This window comes from Macaca thibetana, chromosome 17 (genome assembly GCF_024542745.1).
Source record: "Macaca thibetana thibetana isolate TM-01 chromosome 17, ASM2454274v1, whole genome shotgun sequence".
Taxonomy (NCBI): Eukaryota; Metazoa; Chordata; class Mammalia; order Primates; family Cercopithecidae; genus Macaca; species Macaca thibetana.
In genome coordinates this window covers 24,126,800-24,142,072 of record NC_065594.1, presented here as the reverse complement: position 1 = coordinate 24,142,072, position 15,273 = coordinate 24,126,800, and the positions used below count along the sequence as shown (strand labels likewise).

The 15,273-nt window shown below is 49.8% G+C and overlaps 1 protein-coding gene and 1 long non-coding RNA gene across 3 annotated transcripts in view; one reads left to right on the top strand and one right to left on the bottom strand.

Annotated features, from left to right (window-relative positions):
- Positions 1-11,654, top strand: part of ERICH6B (glutamate rich 6B) — a 71,961-nt gene extending 60,307 nt beyond the window's left edge. The window contains exons 12-15 of the mRNA XM_050766251.1: positions 2,460-2,545; positions 2,726-2,878; positions 7,873-8,098; positions 11,200-11,654. Coding sequence (XP_050622208.1) covers positions 2,460-2,545; positions 2,726-2,878; positions 7,873-8,098; positions 11,200-11,418 — 684 coding nt within the window. The 3' untranslated portion in view covers positions 11,419-11,654. The remainder of the gene's footprint in view (positions 1-2,459; positions 2,546-2,725; positions 2,879-7,872; positions 8,099-11,199) is intronic.
- LOC126940404 (uncharacterized) lies at positions 11,194-14,107 on the bottom strand. 2 transcript variants are annotated; one of them, XR_007720744.1, is made up of 3 exons: positions 14,029-14,107; positions 12,857-13,147; positions 11,194-11,289 (listed from the first exon to the last, which is right to left on the bottom strand). It is a non-coding gene; the product is annotated as an uncharacterized LOC126940404 (long non-coding RNA). The 2 variants fall into 2 exon arrangements; XR_007720745.1 differs by having other exon boundaries at positions 11,195-11,286.
- Positions 14,108-15,273: the final 1,166 nt, after the last annotated feature.

Here is a 15,273-nt window from a genome sequence, read left to right as displayed (position 1 = left end):
AAGAAAGTAAGGAAATAGCCAATACCAGAAATAAAGAGAAAGCTACAAAACCAGAAGAGTATGTGAGCCAGGTGTGTGTGCTGAGGAAGCAGGGGAACAATGGGTCTTGACAATCCACCAACATGGGGACGGGGGACAATTAGAGGACACACACCCTTTCCAAGCACATGCAAAACATCTATTATAACTGATCACATGCCAGGTCACAAAACAAATCTCAGCAAACACAAAAGAGTGGATACTGTATAGGCTATGTTCTCTTGCCCCAGTGCATTTTAATCAAGAATAGTAATAACACAACCAAAAGTCCTTTATACATTGGCAAATTTAAGAACACCCTTGTAAATAACTTGTGTGCCAAATCTGAAAATATTTAGAATGGAGTAAAATGAAAGGTAAATAACTACATTCATGGGAAACAGCTGAACAGTAAATTGAGGGGAATGTTACAGCTTTTTTCTGAGTCTGTTTTGTGCTGCTATAACAGGGAACCACAGACTGGGTAGTTTACAACGAACAAAAATTTATTGGTTCTGAAGGCTGGAAAGTCCAAGATGGAGGGGTCACACGTAGCAAGGGGGTTCTTGTTTCATCATCCCATGGGGGAAAGGCAAAATGAGGGCAAGAGAGAGAATGAGAGCAAGAGATCAAACTCGTAGCCTCAAGCCCTTTTATAACTGATATTAATCTACTGATGAGGTTAGCGCCCCCATGACCTAAATACCTCCCATTAGGCCGCATCTCCCAACGCTATTGCACTGGGGATTCAATTTCCAACACATGTTTTTGAGGGGACACATTCAAACCATAACAGCTTTAAACACATATTTTAAAAATCTACAGCCATATTCCCCTGAATGCTTTCAATCTTGTCTAATCTCAGAAGTTAAGCAGAGTTGAGCCTGGTTACTACTTGGATGGAAGACTGCCTGGGAATACTAGGTGTCGGGGGCTTTCTTTTAAATGCTTTCTCTTATGAAGGAGGAGGAGGAGGATGTGCAGGAGGAGTAGGAGGAAGATCTTGAAGAAGAAGAAAGACAAAAGCAGAAGAGTTTAGCATTCAATTCCAGGAATTAGAAAAATAAAATAGAATAACATAGAAACCCCACAGAAAGTAGAGGATATAAATGATAATGATATGAGCAGAAATCGATAAAATAGAAAACAAAGAAATAATAAACAAACCAAAACTTGGTCCTTTGAAAAGATTAATAAAATAGGCAAATTTTCTGACAAGATTGATTCAGAAGGTATAAATAAGATAGAGAATGAAAACAGGGACATAACCAGAGACAGCAGAGATTTCTTTAGAACAGTATAAACTTAAAATTTTTATGACAATAAATTTGAATGTTTATGTAAAATGAACAATTTTCTAGAAAAACAGTTTGCAAAAACGGATTGAAGAAGAAATTAAAAACTTGAGTATACCAATGTCATGGGTTGAGCTGTGTTCCCTCAAAAGAGCCATGTCAGAGTTCTAACCCCCAGTGTTTCAGAATGTGACCTTATCTGGAAATAGTCTTTGCAGATGTAATTAGTGAAGATGAGGTCTTCTTGAAGTAGGGTGTGCCCCTAATCCAATATGGCGTCCTCCTAAGAGGACGGCCATGTGAAGATACAGAGAGCACCCCATGAAGATAGAGGCGGAGATTGGGGTGATGCATCACAAGCCAGGGAACGTCAAGGATCTCTGTCTGGCATCAAAAGCCAAGAGAAAAGCATGGAAGAGATTCTTCCTCGGCCGGGCGCGGTGGCTCAAGCCTGTAATCCCAGCACTTTGGGAGGCCGAGGCGGGTGGATCACGAGGTCAGGAGATCGAGACCATCCTGGCTAACACGGTGAAACCCCGTCTCTACTAAAAATACAAAAAACTAGCCGGGCGTGGTGGCGGGCGCCTGTAGTCTCAGCTACTTGGGAGGCTGAGGCGGGAGAATGGTGTGAACCCGGGAGGCGGAGCTTGCAGTGAGCCGAGATCACACCACTGCACTCCAGCCTGGGAGACACAGCGAGACTCCGTCTCAAAAAAAAAAAAAAAAAAAAAAAGAGATTCTTCCTCAAAGCCTCTAGAAAGAACCAACCCTGGGGACCCTTTGATTTCAGACTTCCAGCCACCACAACAGTGAGATTAAATTTCTGTCATTTTAAGCTACCCAGTTTGTGAGACTTTGTTCCAGCATCCCTGGGAAACTAATACAATCAATAACCATTGGGGTGATTGAAATGACAGTTTAAAATCTACACACACACACACACACACACACACGTACACACAGATCCAGTTCAGCCTCCTCATTGTATAGACAAGTAAACTGAAGCCCCGCAGCTGCCTAGCAAGTTGGGGAGGTAGCATGGGACATCGGAGAGCAAGCAGATGGGGTCGACACCGTGCTCTGCAGTAGGACAGTTGGTACCCATGCACTTTTCACACTTTTCATAGACTTGTCTTTTCTTCCCAGGTGCATCAAGGTGATGGAAAATTAGTTCTCTACCCCAACAAGAATGTCTATCAAATTCTCTTTCCTGATGGGACAGGCCAGATACAGTATCCACAGAAGGACAGAGATGCTCGTATTGACATATATTGGCACCTAAAATGTCTATGATTCAGGGTGTGGGGTTTAACTGAGGTGTGGGGTTTGACTGAGGCCTACATCATCTGTAGGGCCCTACCTTTTCCAGGGGACCCCAAGGACTGACTGCTTGTGCCTTAACCTTCTCCCAGTTATCCATCAGGAAACCTGGCTATGCTCATCTTATATGTGAAAATGAAAAAGTTCACATACATCATTCTGGAAGACAGTCTAGAAGGGTGGATCCGGGCCCTTATCAACAACTCAGGCAATGCTACCTTCTATGATGAAAATAGTGACATCCGGTAAGCTTGGGTCATGAGTCCCTAACACTCCTGCCCATGGAGAAGCAGCTGGACAAAGCGTGACTCACAGACTGCGTGAACTTCCTCTCTCCCTGTATAAGAGTTACACGTGTTGGAAATGAGAGAAAGAGCCCCATGACGGACCAGTCCATGAGGTCCCTGACTGCAGAGGCGGCACAATGTTCTTACTGCACCATTGCTCCTCCATGGGTGAAATAGCCGTCAAGCCTCCACAACCACCACATTCTATTGGTTTCATCTCCTAAACACCTCGAGAGTCACCTTTGTGAGAATTTCCTTAGGAAGACCCAGTGCCTCCCTGTTCTGGGTGCCTCAGAGAGAAGGGTTTGGTGAGGGTTTGGAGACATATGCATACAGAGTCCATGGTCCAAAAGGCAATTTCTAAATATTTCACTATTACTGAACTTAGTTCTAAGTTCCCATTTCTGGTAATGGTGGAAAACCATCTTGCCACTTCAAGACCACTCAGTCACTTCAAAATGTTTCTCCATCTCTTTGAGATAAAGGATTCTCTTTTCAGGATTTTCTCCTTCCCTTCCTCTTCTAAGTGGTTGTGGTGTGGGGATATATATATATATATATATATATATATATTTTTTTTTTTTTTTTTTTTTTTTTTTTTTTTGAGATGGAGTCTGCTCTGCTGCGAGGCTGGAGTGCAATGGTGTGATCTCGGCTCACTGCAACCTCCACCTCCCGGGTTCAAGCGATTCTCCTGCCTTAGCCTCTTGAGTAGCTGAGATTACAGGCATGCGCTGCCAAGCCCAGCTAATTTTTGTATTTTTAGTAGAGATGGTGTTTCACCACGTTGGCCAGGTTGGTCTCGAACTTCTGACCTCAGGTGATCCACCTGCCTTGGCCTCCCAAAGGGCTGGGATTACAGGTGTGAGCCACCGCACCCGGCCAAAGGGACATATATTATCTTGGATCAACTTTATACTCTCTTCTTGCTGGTCAAAGCCAAACATAATTCCAAAAAGGATTTTCATTCTGCAGACTTTGGTTTTTAACAACATTTTCTCTGCTGTGAGTCTTTTTAGACACCGTTTCCTGATTGTGTTCTTTATTCTGGAGGTATCTGCCCTCCCTGTAGGCCTTGTGTGTAGAAAATGCTGTCCAAGAAGTGGACCAAGGTTTGGGGTACAGAAAGCACAAAGGAGTGGGGCAAGAAATTCAGTTAATTACCTCAGAGAGGACCTGGTGACAGATCATCAAGTAACCCAGGGAGGGAAGAGCCCCCATCTCAGTCCTATCAGCATGTCCCAGCCCCTCTCCACCTGAGCATCTGGATGAGAGACGGATGGTCCCTGGGTATCCCTTCATGGCACCCCTCACCCCGCGCAGAAGTCAAACCACAGGGCCAGCCCCTCTCCCTCTCTCGGGAATGGGCTGCCCTACCCCTAAACTGATTCCTTCCCCCAGTGGCAGCTGCTCCAGAGGAAAAATGTCACCCACAGAGGAAGGGCTTAGTCTCTGAGGAAATTCATCAGCAAAACTGCAATCTCATTGACGCTAGGAGAAGATTTTATGGAAAAGCCTCCCAGAGTCATTTGTAAATACAAAGCCACTTGGTCAGGGCCCGACCCTAACTGCTAGAATTTCCTCCGCACCAACAGGACTTCTCCATGGTGCCTCGGGCACCAGGAGGGACTTAGAGCCAAGCTATTTCAAGCTGAATACTCTTAGGTGATTTGTTGATTTCCATTTCCTCCAGGAAGATGGAAGGCGTGGCTGTCCTTTGCCAGGTGTGTGGAAACTAAAATCCAGCACAGGCCTCGACTCTCAGCCCAAGGGGTCTCAGGACAGGCTTCCTACCTGGGTTCGGGGTCCCACAGTGTTGAGACCTGCCCAAACTCGGGGTCCCTGGTGGGTGGGTTCTACTCATTCAACAGTTCAGGATCTTTTCACCCCCTGAGCAGGAACTTCCCAATTCTGACCATTTCTAGATGTTCCAGATCCCATCTTCTTAAGGGAAACTTAGTCCAGAGCTGGGCACCCTCAGGCAGGAGCAGATCTCTAACCCTAGGGAGTCGGGGATGGCCCAGCGTTGCTCCTAGAATCCGAGGTTCTCTGGATCTCCCAGGATAGAAATCAAGAGAGATCGCTAAACATAGCAGCAAAGGAAAGTTTATTTCAGCTTGTGCACAAGGGAACCAACACTGAGAAAAGAAAAGGAATGGGCTACTCCCTGAGTGCAATGTGTGAGTTGGTTTTACAGGGTCTTCCTGTAGGGAAGGGCTATGTTTATGACAGGGCATGTATAGGAGCAGTTTTTCTAGTGCTTGCACAGTGGCTCAACATGCCTCTTCATACATCTTCTGTAACATTTGCACTTGAAATCTCCACCCCTGGGTGTGGCTTTTAGCATTAAAATAAGGAAAGGACTATAAGTTGGAGTTTAAGTCTAACTGCACATACAGGACTCCAGGGAATCCATAGCTACCTGAAATAGGAGCTTCTTGGGTCTTTTCTTACTGATTGGTTAAGGGCTAGCTAAGCTGCAGCTTGAGTGAGGGGCTTTTATTCTTTTCCTCCAGACCACCTTAAAATTGGGAACCAACCAGCCTGCCCATCTCAGTGTGAGAGCTGTGATGGGAACCATTTAAAAGGTTAAAAGCTAGCAGGATCTGCTCCCCACAGAGTGAAGTCAGAAGTTCCTTCTCTTTGCTCTCCTCTCCATCAATGATAACAAGGAAATTTTAATGTTTTCTCAGTTATTGTTGTGTATAGACATTTAATCCTTACACAGCCCTCTGAACAAAGTACTATTATTATCTGCTTTTTACAGTTGAGGAAATGGAGGCACAGAGAGGTTAAGTGACTGGCCCAAGGTCACACAGTTTGCAAGTGGCACAGCTGGACTTGGAACTGAGAATCTGGCTCCAGAGCCCAGGCTTTTGTTTGTTCATTTGTTGTTTTTATAATTTTGGTACCAAAGAGCCCAGGTTTCTAATTCACTACTATGTATACAGCCTCTTATTTAGAGGAGGTGGAATGAGGTTGGACAGGCTGGGGTCCCAAGACAAAGGAACTTAGAAGTTTGTTTTTGTTCGATGGAAAGTGGGAAGCAACAGGAAGATTTGGGATTGAGTGGTTGGAAGTCCTCCCCACTGGAGGTGAGCAAGGCTTCCCGTAGCAGGCCTCCGAGCCAGCTTCTCACTCCAATGAGGTCCCTGTGTTCTGTGAAAGGTTCGTATATACAAAGTGACCACCAAATGCAGAGGGAGCTGAGAAACCAAAGAACAAGGCAGACAAATCCGGTTTGTCTGTATAAGGTGATTTACTGGGGAACTTAGAGACAGAAGTGCGTTCTAGGGTGGATGTGGGACAGGTAGATCTCTGCACCAAAACCTCGCAGATCTGGGGCCTACGTCTTGCGGGAAAAAGTACACGTGCCCTGGAAGGAATGTGTAGGCAGCTGTGGGCGTCAAAGCCTGTCATGAATGCCACAACATCATGGGTTGTTTTCTAAGAAAGGCCAAGTTTACAGTGAATAGATATTTCTAGATAAAGTGTAGTACATTGCCACCCCCTGGACAGCTCAGACGACACCTGGCAGACTGAGTAACCCAAGCTCCCCAAGCCCTCCTTCTCCAGACGAACCCAGGCCTCACATCGCTTCCTTTCTTCATGTGATTCCCCAGAGATGTTGCTGCCCCAAGGGCACTGATTCTAGGAACTGCCCTTTGGGATTTGAAAAGCAGAAGCCAGGGCCAGAGGGACACGATGGGTTTGAAATGTCAAGAGAGGATGGCTCAGAGGGCAGGCAAGCCCCAGAGAGTAGGGTCTGGAATGAATGAGAGAGAAATGCATCCACCCTTCATTCCCTTGTACCTATCGATATGGGTGCCCTGCACTAGGCTGGGTAATAGGAATTCAGCAGCGCAGCAGACAGACAAGGTCCCTGCCCTCAGGAGTTTGTGCTTTAGTGAGAGAGAACAGATGATGGACAAATACAGTCAATTCTCATGATTCATGGTAGTTATAGTCTATAAAGTCATTGAGAACACTGCATTGGCCGATACTGAACCCCTTGCTCCTAGGGGAAATACACACATATATGTGACTCACGTGGAGCCAGGGATGTGCCCAGAGCAGTGGGAAATTTGATTTCCCATTGTGCACATTGCTGGCTGAGATTGAACAAGGCCGCGCTCTGCCTTTCTGCTCAGCCCTCCTGCAGAGGCAACCAGAGGACACAGGTGTCCTTACACGGGGCAGTGTAGTGCAAGAAACTGCAGTTCTGGGGCTGGTGGGACAGGGTTTGAATCCCAGTTCCAGCACGTGTCACTGGGACAGCCTCAGGCAAGTCACATGACACTTCTGAGCCTCCTATTCTTTTTTGTAAAATAAAAATTAAAAACAAAAACAAAAAAAACGGCACCTAGCAGGATGGGCTGCTTTTAGGATTTAAGATGATAACCTATGTGAGCTGTGTCTGTGTGCGTATTTCCCCTAGGAGCTATGGGTTGTTATTCACTAAATCACTGGCTTTCTAGAACATAATACAGTGAACAATGAGAACTTACCGTATCTATTCGTAAATTACATGAAAGAAACTAACAAGGCATGGCAACAGAGAGTCCCACAGGGAACCGGGGGGCTGCTCAGACTGAGGAGGTGATGTCTAAGCTGAGACCTGCAGGATAAGTAGATGCCAGCCGTGCTACGTGGGGCAAGGGACCTTTGCAGGCAGAGGGCAGAGCATGGCAAAGCTGTGAGCAGGAAGAGCCTGCACCCGCCAGGAACTAAAGGAGAGGGAAGGAGGGTGGGACAGGGCCATACGGTGAGGCCAGTGCAGAGGACAGCGCCTGGTGTTGGGCTGGTTGTCCATATTGGAGCTTCTCCTACCCATCAAGTCCCTGTCAGGCTTTCTGTGGCCAAGTGAGGAAAAAGAAAGGGAAGGAGAGGAGGAAGAGCAGAGGCCCAGGGCTGAGCGCCCTGGCTGCCTGACATGCTTTCTCTTGGTGCAGGTTGAACCTGAGCTCCAACCTGGGCTACTACTTCCCCAAAGACAAACGTCAGAAGGCCTGGAACTGGTGGAATCTGAACATCCATGTCCACGCACCCCCTCTCCAGCCCATCTCCTTGAAAATCAATGAGTACATCCAGGTACAAATAAGGAGCCAGGATAAGATCATCTTCTGCTTCACCTATGAACAGAAGCGGATTTGTTTAAACCTGGGCACCAGGTACAAGGTAAGGTCATGACTCCCCACACCCTCCACCAGGTGGGGTGCCCACCTGTACAAAGGCCACTGCTGGCTTAGACTGGCCCCTGCCACAGGCCTCCAGGCTTGCTCTACATATGCCAACCCGTATAAAAACAAGGCCACTTTGCTTTACCTGATGTTTAAGTACACACAAATGCATTCATGTAACTTCCCAGCACTGTGAGCTTAAGCTCTGAGGAAATTCACATCAAAATGCTCAGGCTAGCCTGGGAAGAATGACTTGCACCTGTTGCCCCAGGACTTTGGAAGATCGAGACAGGTGGATCCCTTGAGCCTAGCAGCTTGAAACCAGCTTGGGCAACATAGCAAGAACCCTTCTGCACAAAAAAATTTTAAAATTAACTGGGCATGGGCCAGGTACATTGGCTTATGCCCGTAATCCCAGTGCTTTGGAGGACCGAGGCATGTGGATCACTTAAGGCCAGGAGTTCGAGACCAGCCTGGCCAGCCTGGTGAAACCCCGTCTCTACTAAAAATACAAAAAAATTAGCTGATCCCAGTGACTTATGCCTTTAATCCCAGCTACTCGGGAAACTGAGGTAGGAGAATTGTCTGAACCCAGGAGGCAGAGGTTGCAGGGAGCCGAGATCACACCACTGCACTCCAGCCTGGGTGATGGAGCCAGACCCTGTCTCAGAAAATAAATAAGTAAATAAATGAATACAATTCACTGGGCGTGGTGGCTCTCGCACCTGTAGCCCCAGGTGCTTGGGATGCTGAGGCAGGAGGGTCACTTGAGCTCAGGATATGATCCTGAGAATAAAACACAGATGTCATGCTGCATTATCTCACTTGACACTTGCAGCGGCCATGTCAGAAGTCAGGGCCAGAAACAAGGGGGAATCTGTGTCCCCAGGCCTGCTGCTGTGTCCTCTTCCCTCCTCCCCAAACCCACTCTTCTCTACACAGATGATCCCCTGGAAGTTCGAGGCACACTGCCCAGGCAGGCAGGAGAGGACCAATGCTGTATTTGTTTCCTAGGGCTGCTGGAAAAATCAGCACAAACTAGGAGGCCTGAAACAATAGAAGTTTGTTCTCTCACAGTTCTGGGCCAAGTCTGAGATCAAGGTGTCTGTGGGGCCACCGTCCTCCAGAGGCTCCAATGGGGGACCCTTCCTTGCTCTCCCACCTTCTGATGACTTCTGGTGTTCTTGGCTCATGGCAGCATCACTCCAGTGTCTGCCTCCACCTTCACACAGCCTTCTCCTCTGTGTGTCTGTGTCAAACCTCCTTCTCCTTTTTCTTAAAAGGACACCAGTAGTTGGATCTAGGGCCTACCCTAAATCCAGAAGGAGCTCATCCTGAGAGCCTTAACTTAATCACATCCACAGAGACCCTGTTTCCAAATAAGCTCACGTTCCCCAGCACTGGGGTTAGTACTTGGACATCACTTTTGGGGGACACAGTTCCACCTACTCCAAATGGTGAGGCTGGACCCCTGGAACTCCAACTGTAATGGGGGAAGAAGGCGGGCTCCTGAGACCCTTCCTGAGGACCAGAGTCAAGGAAAGGAATGAGGGTGTCCTAGGCTCCCCCAGTGAGGCCTAAGCAAGGTTCTCTTCCTGCTCAGCTCCCCCAGGCTATTCCACATGGAAGGCTCCACTTTACAGACCCCCCCACCCAGAGAGGTGCCCAGGGCCCCTGGGAGCAGGACTGCCTTGGCAGACAGATGGATGGACATGTCCCCTGGGACTGAGACAGATGGAGAAGTGGGCTGATGACAGCAGACTCCAGCAGAATAGATGCAGCTGTGTGCAGAGTAGCTGAGAAGAGAGGAGGGAGTGTGCTAGGTTTCGGGTGACCAGACACACCAGTTTGCTCAGGACTGAAGAGTTTCCTGGGACATGGGACTTTGAGTGCTAAAACTGGGAAAGTTCCAAACAGGCCTGGCCTGCTGGCTGCCCCCAGGTTCCCTCGCCTGGCAAGACCTCCTATTTTGCAGGTGAATAACGACATCCCAGCATCCTTGCCTATCCTGGATTTCTCAGAGCAGCCAATCCAGTGAAGAGGAGGCCAGCACTACCAAGCCCAAGTGGCCATTTGCACTCCTGCCACGGCCAGGACCAGCTGGGGCTGGACAGCATGAGGGCCTGGGGCACTGGCCTTTGAATGGTGAAGGGAGGAGGGCGGGGACAGGAAGGCAGTGCCCAGCGAGGTTGCAGGAAGGGCTGCTGTGGGCAGAGAGACCAGGGGGCCTGACGCCTTGGAGAGCTAGAGTCCCGGGGAGGGGCAGCTGTGCCTGTGCAAGGCGTGTCCCAGATGAAGCAAATCAGCACCAGTGTAACTAATCAGAGCCAAAGAAAGGAGACAGAGCCTGGCACAGGGTCAGCCCAGGCGGGCAGTAGTGTGCCCGGGGAAGAACAGACCCCTCCATGCCCAGCCACTCTACCTCCTGGGTGACTCTAGCCTGTGGTCTGAGCCCATAGTCTTCTATAAGATGGACATAGGTTATTGTGTGGCTAAAACAATAACAATATTGTGTGAAGACATTTCATACGCATAGGAATGGAGCACACGGGCATCGTCCTATCTTATCCCCTCCAGGAGACTCTGTCCTCTGTCTTCTGCAGGCTGCAGACCCAGGCAGAACTTGGCATAGAGGCGGCCTCCCTGGGCCAGGCCTTCATCTAAACAAAACCCAGATACACTCCCAAGGAGCCTAAGGTGGAGGCGGGGCTCACAGGCAGCCACTGTGAGGCATGCCAGCCCTTGCAGAGCCCCATGGTCGGGACCCACGGGGAGAAACCCGGCAGCCCCAGGAGAGCATGGCCTTCGGAGGGCAGGCTGCGCCAGGCCACCAGAGCTGCTTTCCCTCAGGTTTAGGGCCAGGCATGGGCGTGGCCTCAGCCCACATCACCATGGTCCACATGACCACAATACCAGCCAAGCGAGTGTATTTGGAAGCAGCAGGAAGGTGGCAGGTGGCGGGGCTGAGAACACAGATCTGCTTTCTCGGGTGAAGGCTCAGGGAACACTTGGTCCTGGCCACAGGAGGCCCGGCCTGGGTCTGGGGCACGGCGCTCAGGCAGCGTGCATTCTCACCCAGTCCTCGGTGCATCCCCGCAGTTTGTGATCCCGGAGGTGCTCAGTGAAATGCAGAAGAAAAGCATCCTGGAGGCAGAGCCCGGCCCAACAGCCTGCAAGATCCGGGTCCTTCTGGGGAAAATGAACAGGCTCCTGAATTACGTGACCATCCCTGATCTGGAAAACTTCACAGAGGCGGTCAGTACATCACTGATGGACAACAAGTACCTGAGGAAGATGTTCTCTCAACTCCGGTTTTAGGGCGGGGCTTTTCTGGCGTCCACCAAATGTCTTGGGAAGGTGGAGACCTTGGGAGCTCCAGCAAAAAAAAACTCCAAAGACCTATTGACGTTCTGTGAGAGTTGCTTTGTAATTTGGGACCTGTCGTAGCTCCTTGGTTTGAAATACACATTTTTGGCAGGAGGGCTGACAGAGTCTGGGGCTGAGCACAGAAAACGCCTGATAGCCCTGACCTGACAGCACCGAAGCAAGTTGTCATTTCAGTGACATATCAATGCCTGTCTTGCCTGCTTCTACGGTCACTCACTCTGTCCTTTTGTGACTCTCAGTACTGGCCTTGACTTAGGACAACGACTGTGCTCACAGCCAAGCTCTGTCTTTTGTTGGCTGTGTGATCTTGGGCAAGTAGCTTTATACTTCGGTTTCCTCATCTGTAAAATGGGCCTAAAACTAGCAACTATCAGCACAGAGTTGGGAGTATTAAATTAGTTAATGCACATACAGTCCCTAGAACGGGGTCTGAACCGTAGGAGCCACTCAGTAAGTGTCACTCCAATTACTGTCAGCTTGGGCCTTCCTTCACGTCTGGGCAGCTACTGGGAAGGGTCTGTGAGACAATCAGGAAGGCAGAGTGTCTGCACTTCCTTGGGCTGCAAAGGCAAAGCCCCTTCAGCTTCCTCAGGCCTTTCTCCTCACGACGCTCCCTGTGGTTACTGAGCCTGCGCACAAACCAGGCGGGCCCCAGTGTGAGCACTGCGCAGGCTCTAGCTCCTGTGGCTCCAGGATGCGGGCAGTATTTTCTCAAGGACTCGCCCAGGATCACGCACCAGTACATGATGGTCAAGACTGGCATTCCAGCCTACTCGACTACAAAGTGACGTCACTGTGGTGATAAGATGAGTATGTTTATGACCGCCCCCACCACCGCTCCAGGGCATCTCAAAGACTCAAGGCCTCTCCAGGTGCTACTGCCCTTATCCTACCTTGTTGCACGGCGCCTACCCACCCCCACCCCACTCCAGGGAGCTCTGGAGGCCAGTCCCAGCCTCCCAGCTGCTGCTGACTTGGCACAAATCATGCATCAGCCTTGGGGGGCTCCAGCCGTTCCTCCTGGTTTTGGAGCCTCTGGGCACCTCCCTGAGGCTGAGAGAGGCGAGGCTACATGTGGCCCAGTGCCCGGATCCCCCACGCTTCCTGCATGACCCCAGAGGCTCTCTCCAACCCTGAACTCATCACACCTCATCCACCCCTGCCAAGCCAGAGGGAAACCCAGATGGCAAACCCGTACCGGCCCAAACCCAGTGCCCGAAACTGGTGGGTGACTGAGAGCTCGAAAGGATGCACATGCCAGCTCCCCCCAGAAACTGGGTGGGACACGTGGGGTCACTGGTAACAGTTACCAACTTGAATAGCTAAAACAAAAGGGAAAAATGTGTCATCTGGAGATAAGAACACTGACCCGAACTGAAGATGCAGTGGATCTCGGAAATGACTGGAGAGCCTGCAGACCCCGACTTTCTGCCTCCCAGTCTTCGACACTCATCTTGTCCTGGAGACGTTTTCTACGCATCTCAGGTCACACGGCTTTGTCTCCCAATCACTCTCAAAAACACCCCAGTGGTCTCTGCAGTTGGTCTTGATTAAATCAGGAGACCACGCTTGGTCCAATCCAGTGCAGTAAGAGCAGGTGGGGTTACATCTTGTAAATGGCTCCCAGCTGATCTCAGAGCACGAGTAGGGGCAGCTGTTTCTAGGAATAGGAGACTTGAGGTGGGCAGCCCCCCAGGGGATGATTTTATACAACCTCAGGACACCTGCAAACTTCCCAGAATTACCTGAGCTCCAGCCTCAACCAAGACAGTGTAGAAAACCCCAGACCCGGCCAGGTGCAGTGGCTCATGCCTATAATCCCAGCAATTTGGGGGGCCAAGGTGGGAAGATCACTCGAGGCCAGGACTTAGAGACCAATCTGGGCAACATGACAAAACCCCACCTCTACTGAAAATACAAAACTTAGCTGGGTGTAGTGGTGCATGCCTGTAATCCCAGCTACTCAGGAAGCTGAGGCATGAGAATGGCTTGAGCCTAAGAGGCACGGAGGTTGCAGTGAGCCAAGATTGCACCACTGCACTCCAGCCTGGGTGACAGAGTGAGACCGTCTCACAAAAAAGAAAAAAAAAAAAACCCAGGCCAGGTACAGTGGCTCACACCCAGAATCCCAGCACTTTGGGAGGCTGAGGCAGGCAGATCACTTGAGGTCAGGAGTTGGAGACCAGACTGGCCCACAGAGTGAAATCCCATCTCTACAAAAAATTAGCATGGTGGTGTGCACCTGTAGTCCCAGCTACCTGGGAGCTGAGGTGGGCGGATCACCTGAGCCCAGGAGGTCAAGGCTGCAGAGAGCTGTGTTCACACCACTGCACTCTGGCCTAGGCTACAGAGTGAGACCCTGTCCGAAAAGAGAGGAGACAAGAGGGGAGAAGCGGGAAGGAGAGGGAATGGGAGGGGAGGGGAGGGGAGGGGACCGGACCCTTCCTCTAGTAATTAGCCATTCTCTACTGTGAACAGTGACACCCAAGTGCTGCCTTCACGGCCCTTCTCCCTGAGGCTCTCCCACTGTCTGCCACCAACCTCCACTTAATGCTTTGTCCTCACCCCCAAACCGCCACCTGTGCAGCTGAGCTGGGACTAGGACAGTCAGGCTGTCCCAGGCACGGCACTACATGTCACTTCCTTGGCCTGACAGTCACACCTTGCTGGTGAATGCTGTCATTGGCTAACACACAATAGTTCTTTTGTTGCAAGGTAATGAGCCATCAATGACTACTGTGGTAGCATCCCTTTATATAGCCACAAAGTTTGAGTGCCTGGTTAGTTCCACACCTATGCTCAGGGTGCACAGAAACTCCTGTCCTTACCACACATCAAAGATAGAAGCTCCCAAGTGGATCTCAGCAACACACAAGTCATCCCTAGCGTGCTACTGTCTCTTAGCCCCAGCCCCAAGGCTTCCCCACCCATAGCCCCCTGCCCTCTCCACGCGGAACTGGAAGGAGGTGCACGTGCCCTGGAATCAGCCCTGGGTTTGGGACTTGGTACGAACACTTAGCTGTGTGGCCTTGGGCAAGGGAATGAGCCCTCTGTGACTCAGTTTCCTCCTCTGTAATATGAGGACAATCACAGAACACACCTCACAGGGTATAATAAGGATTATAATAAGGATTAAACAAGATGACATAGATAAGGCACTCAGAACAGCGCTTAGTATTATGAGTCTAAGCACTGTTATTATCAGTGGCTTGTTATTATCTTGTTATCTATCGGTCAATTCCTCTCCCTGATCCTTCTCCCTTCACACAACTTCTCACAATGTGATTCCACGAATGCAGAGGTTGTAAACAGGTGGCCTCACAAGGGCGTTTTCTTTGGTCAGCACCTGTTTTAAAATATTTTGTTGCCAACATTTGAAAACCAGGGGATTTCACACAGAAATAGGATTTCCATCTTCTATTGTAACTGCTGCCCTGCGCGGGCTATTATCAAAGACTGGACAGAATGAGTTCTCAGGCTATTTTTTTTTTTTTTTTTTTTTTCCTTTTTGATACAGAGTCTTGCTCTGTCGCCCAGGCTAGAGTGTGCAGTGACGCGATCTTGGCTCACTGCAACCTCTACCTCCTGGGTTCAAGCCATTCTCCTGCCTCAGCCTCCTGAGTAGCTGGGATTACAGGTGCCCGCCACCGCACCCGGCTAATTTTTGTATTTTCAGTAGAGATGGGGTTTCACTATCTTGGCCAGGCTGGTCTCCAACTCCTGACCGCGTGTTCCACCTGCCTCAGCCTCCCAAAGTGCTGGGATTACAGGCTTGAGCCACCGCGC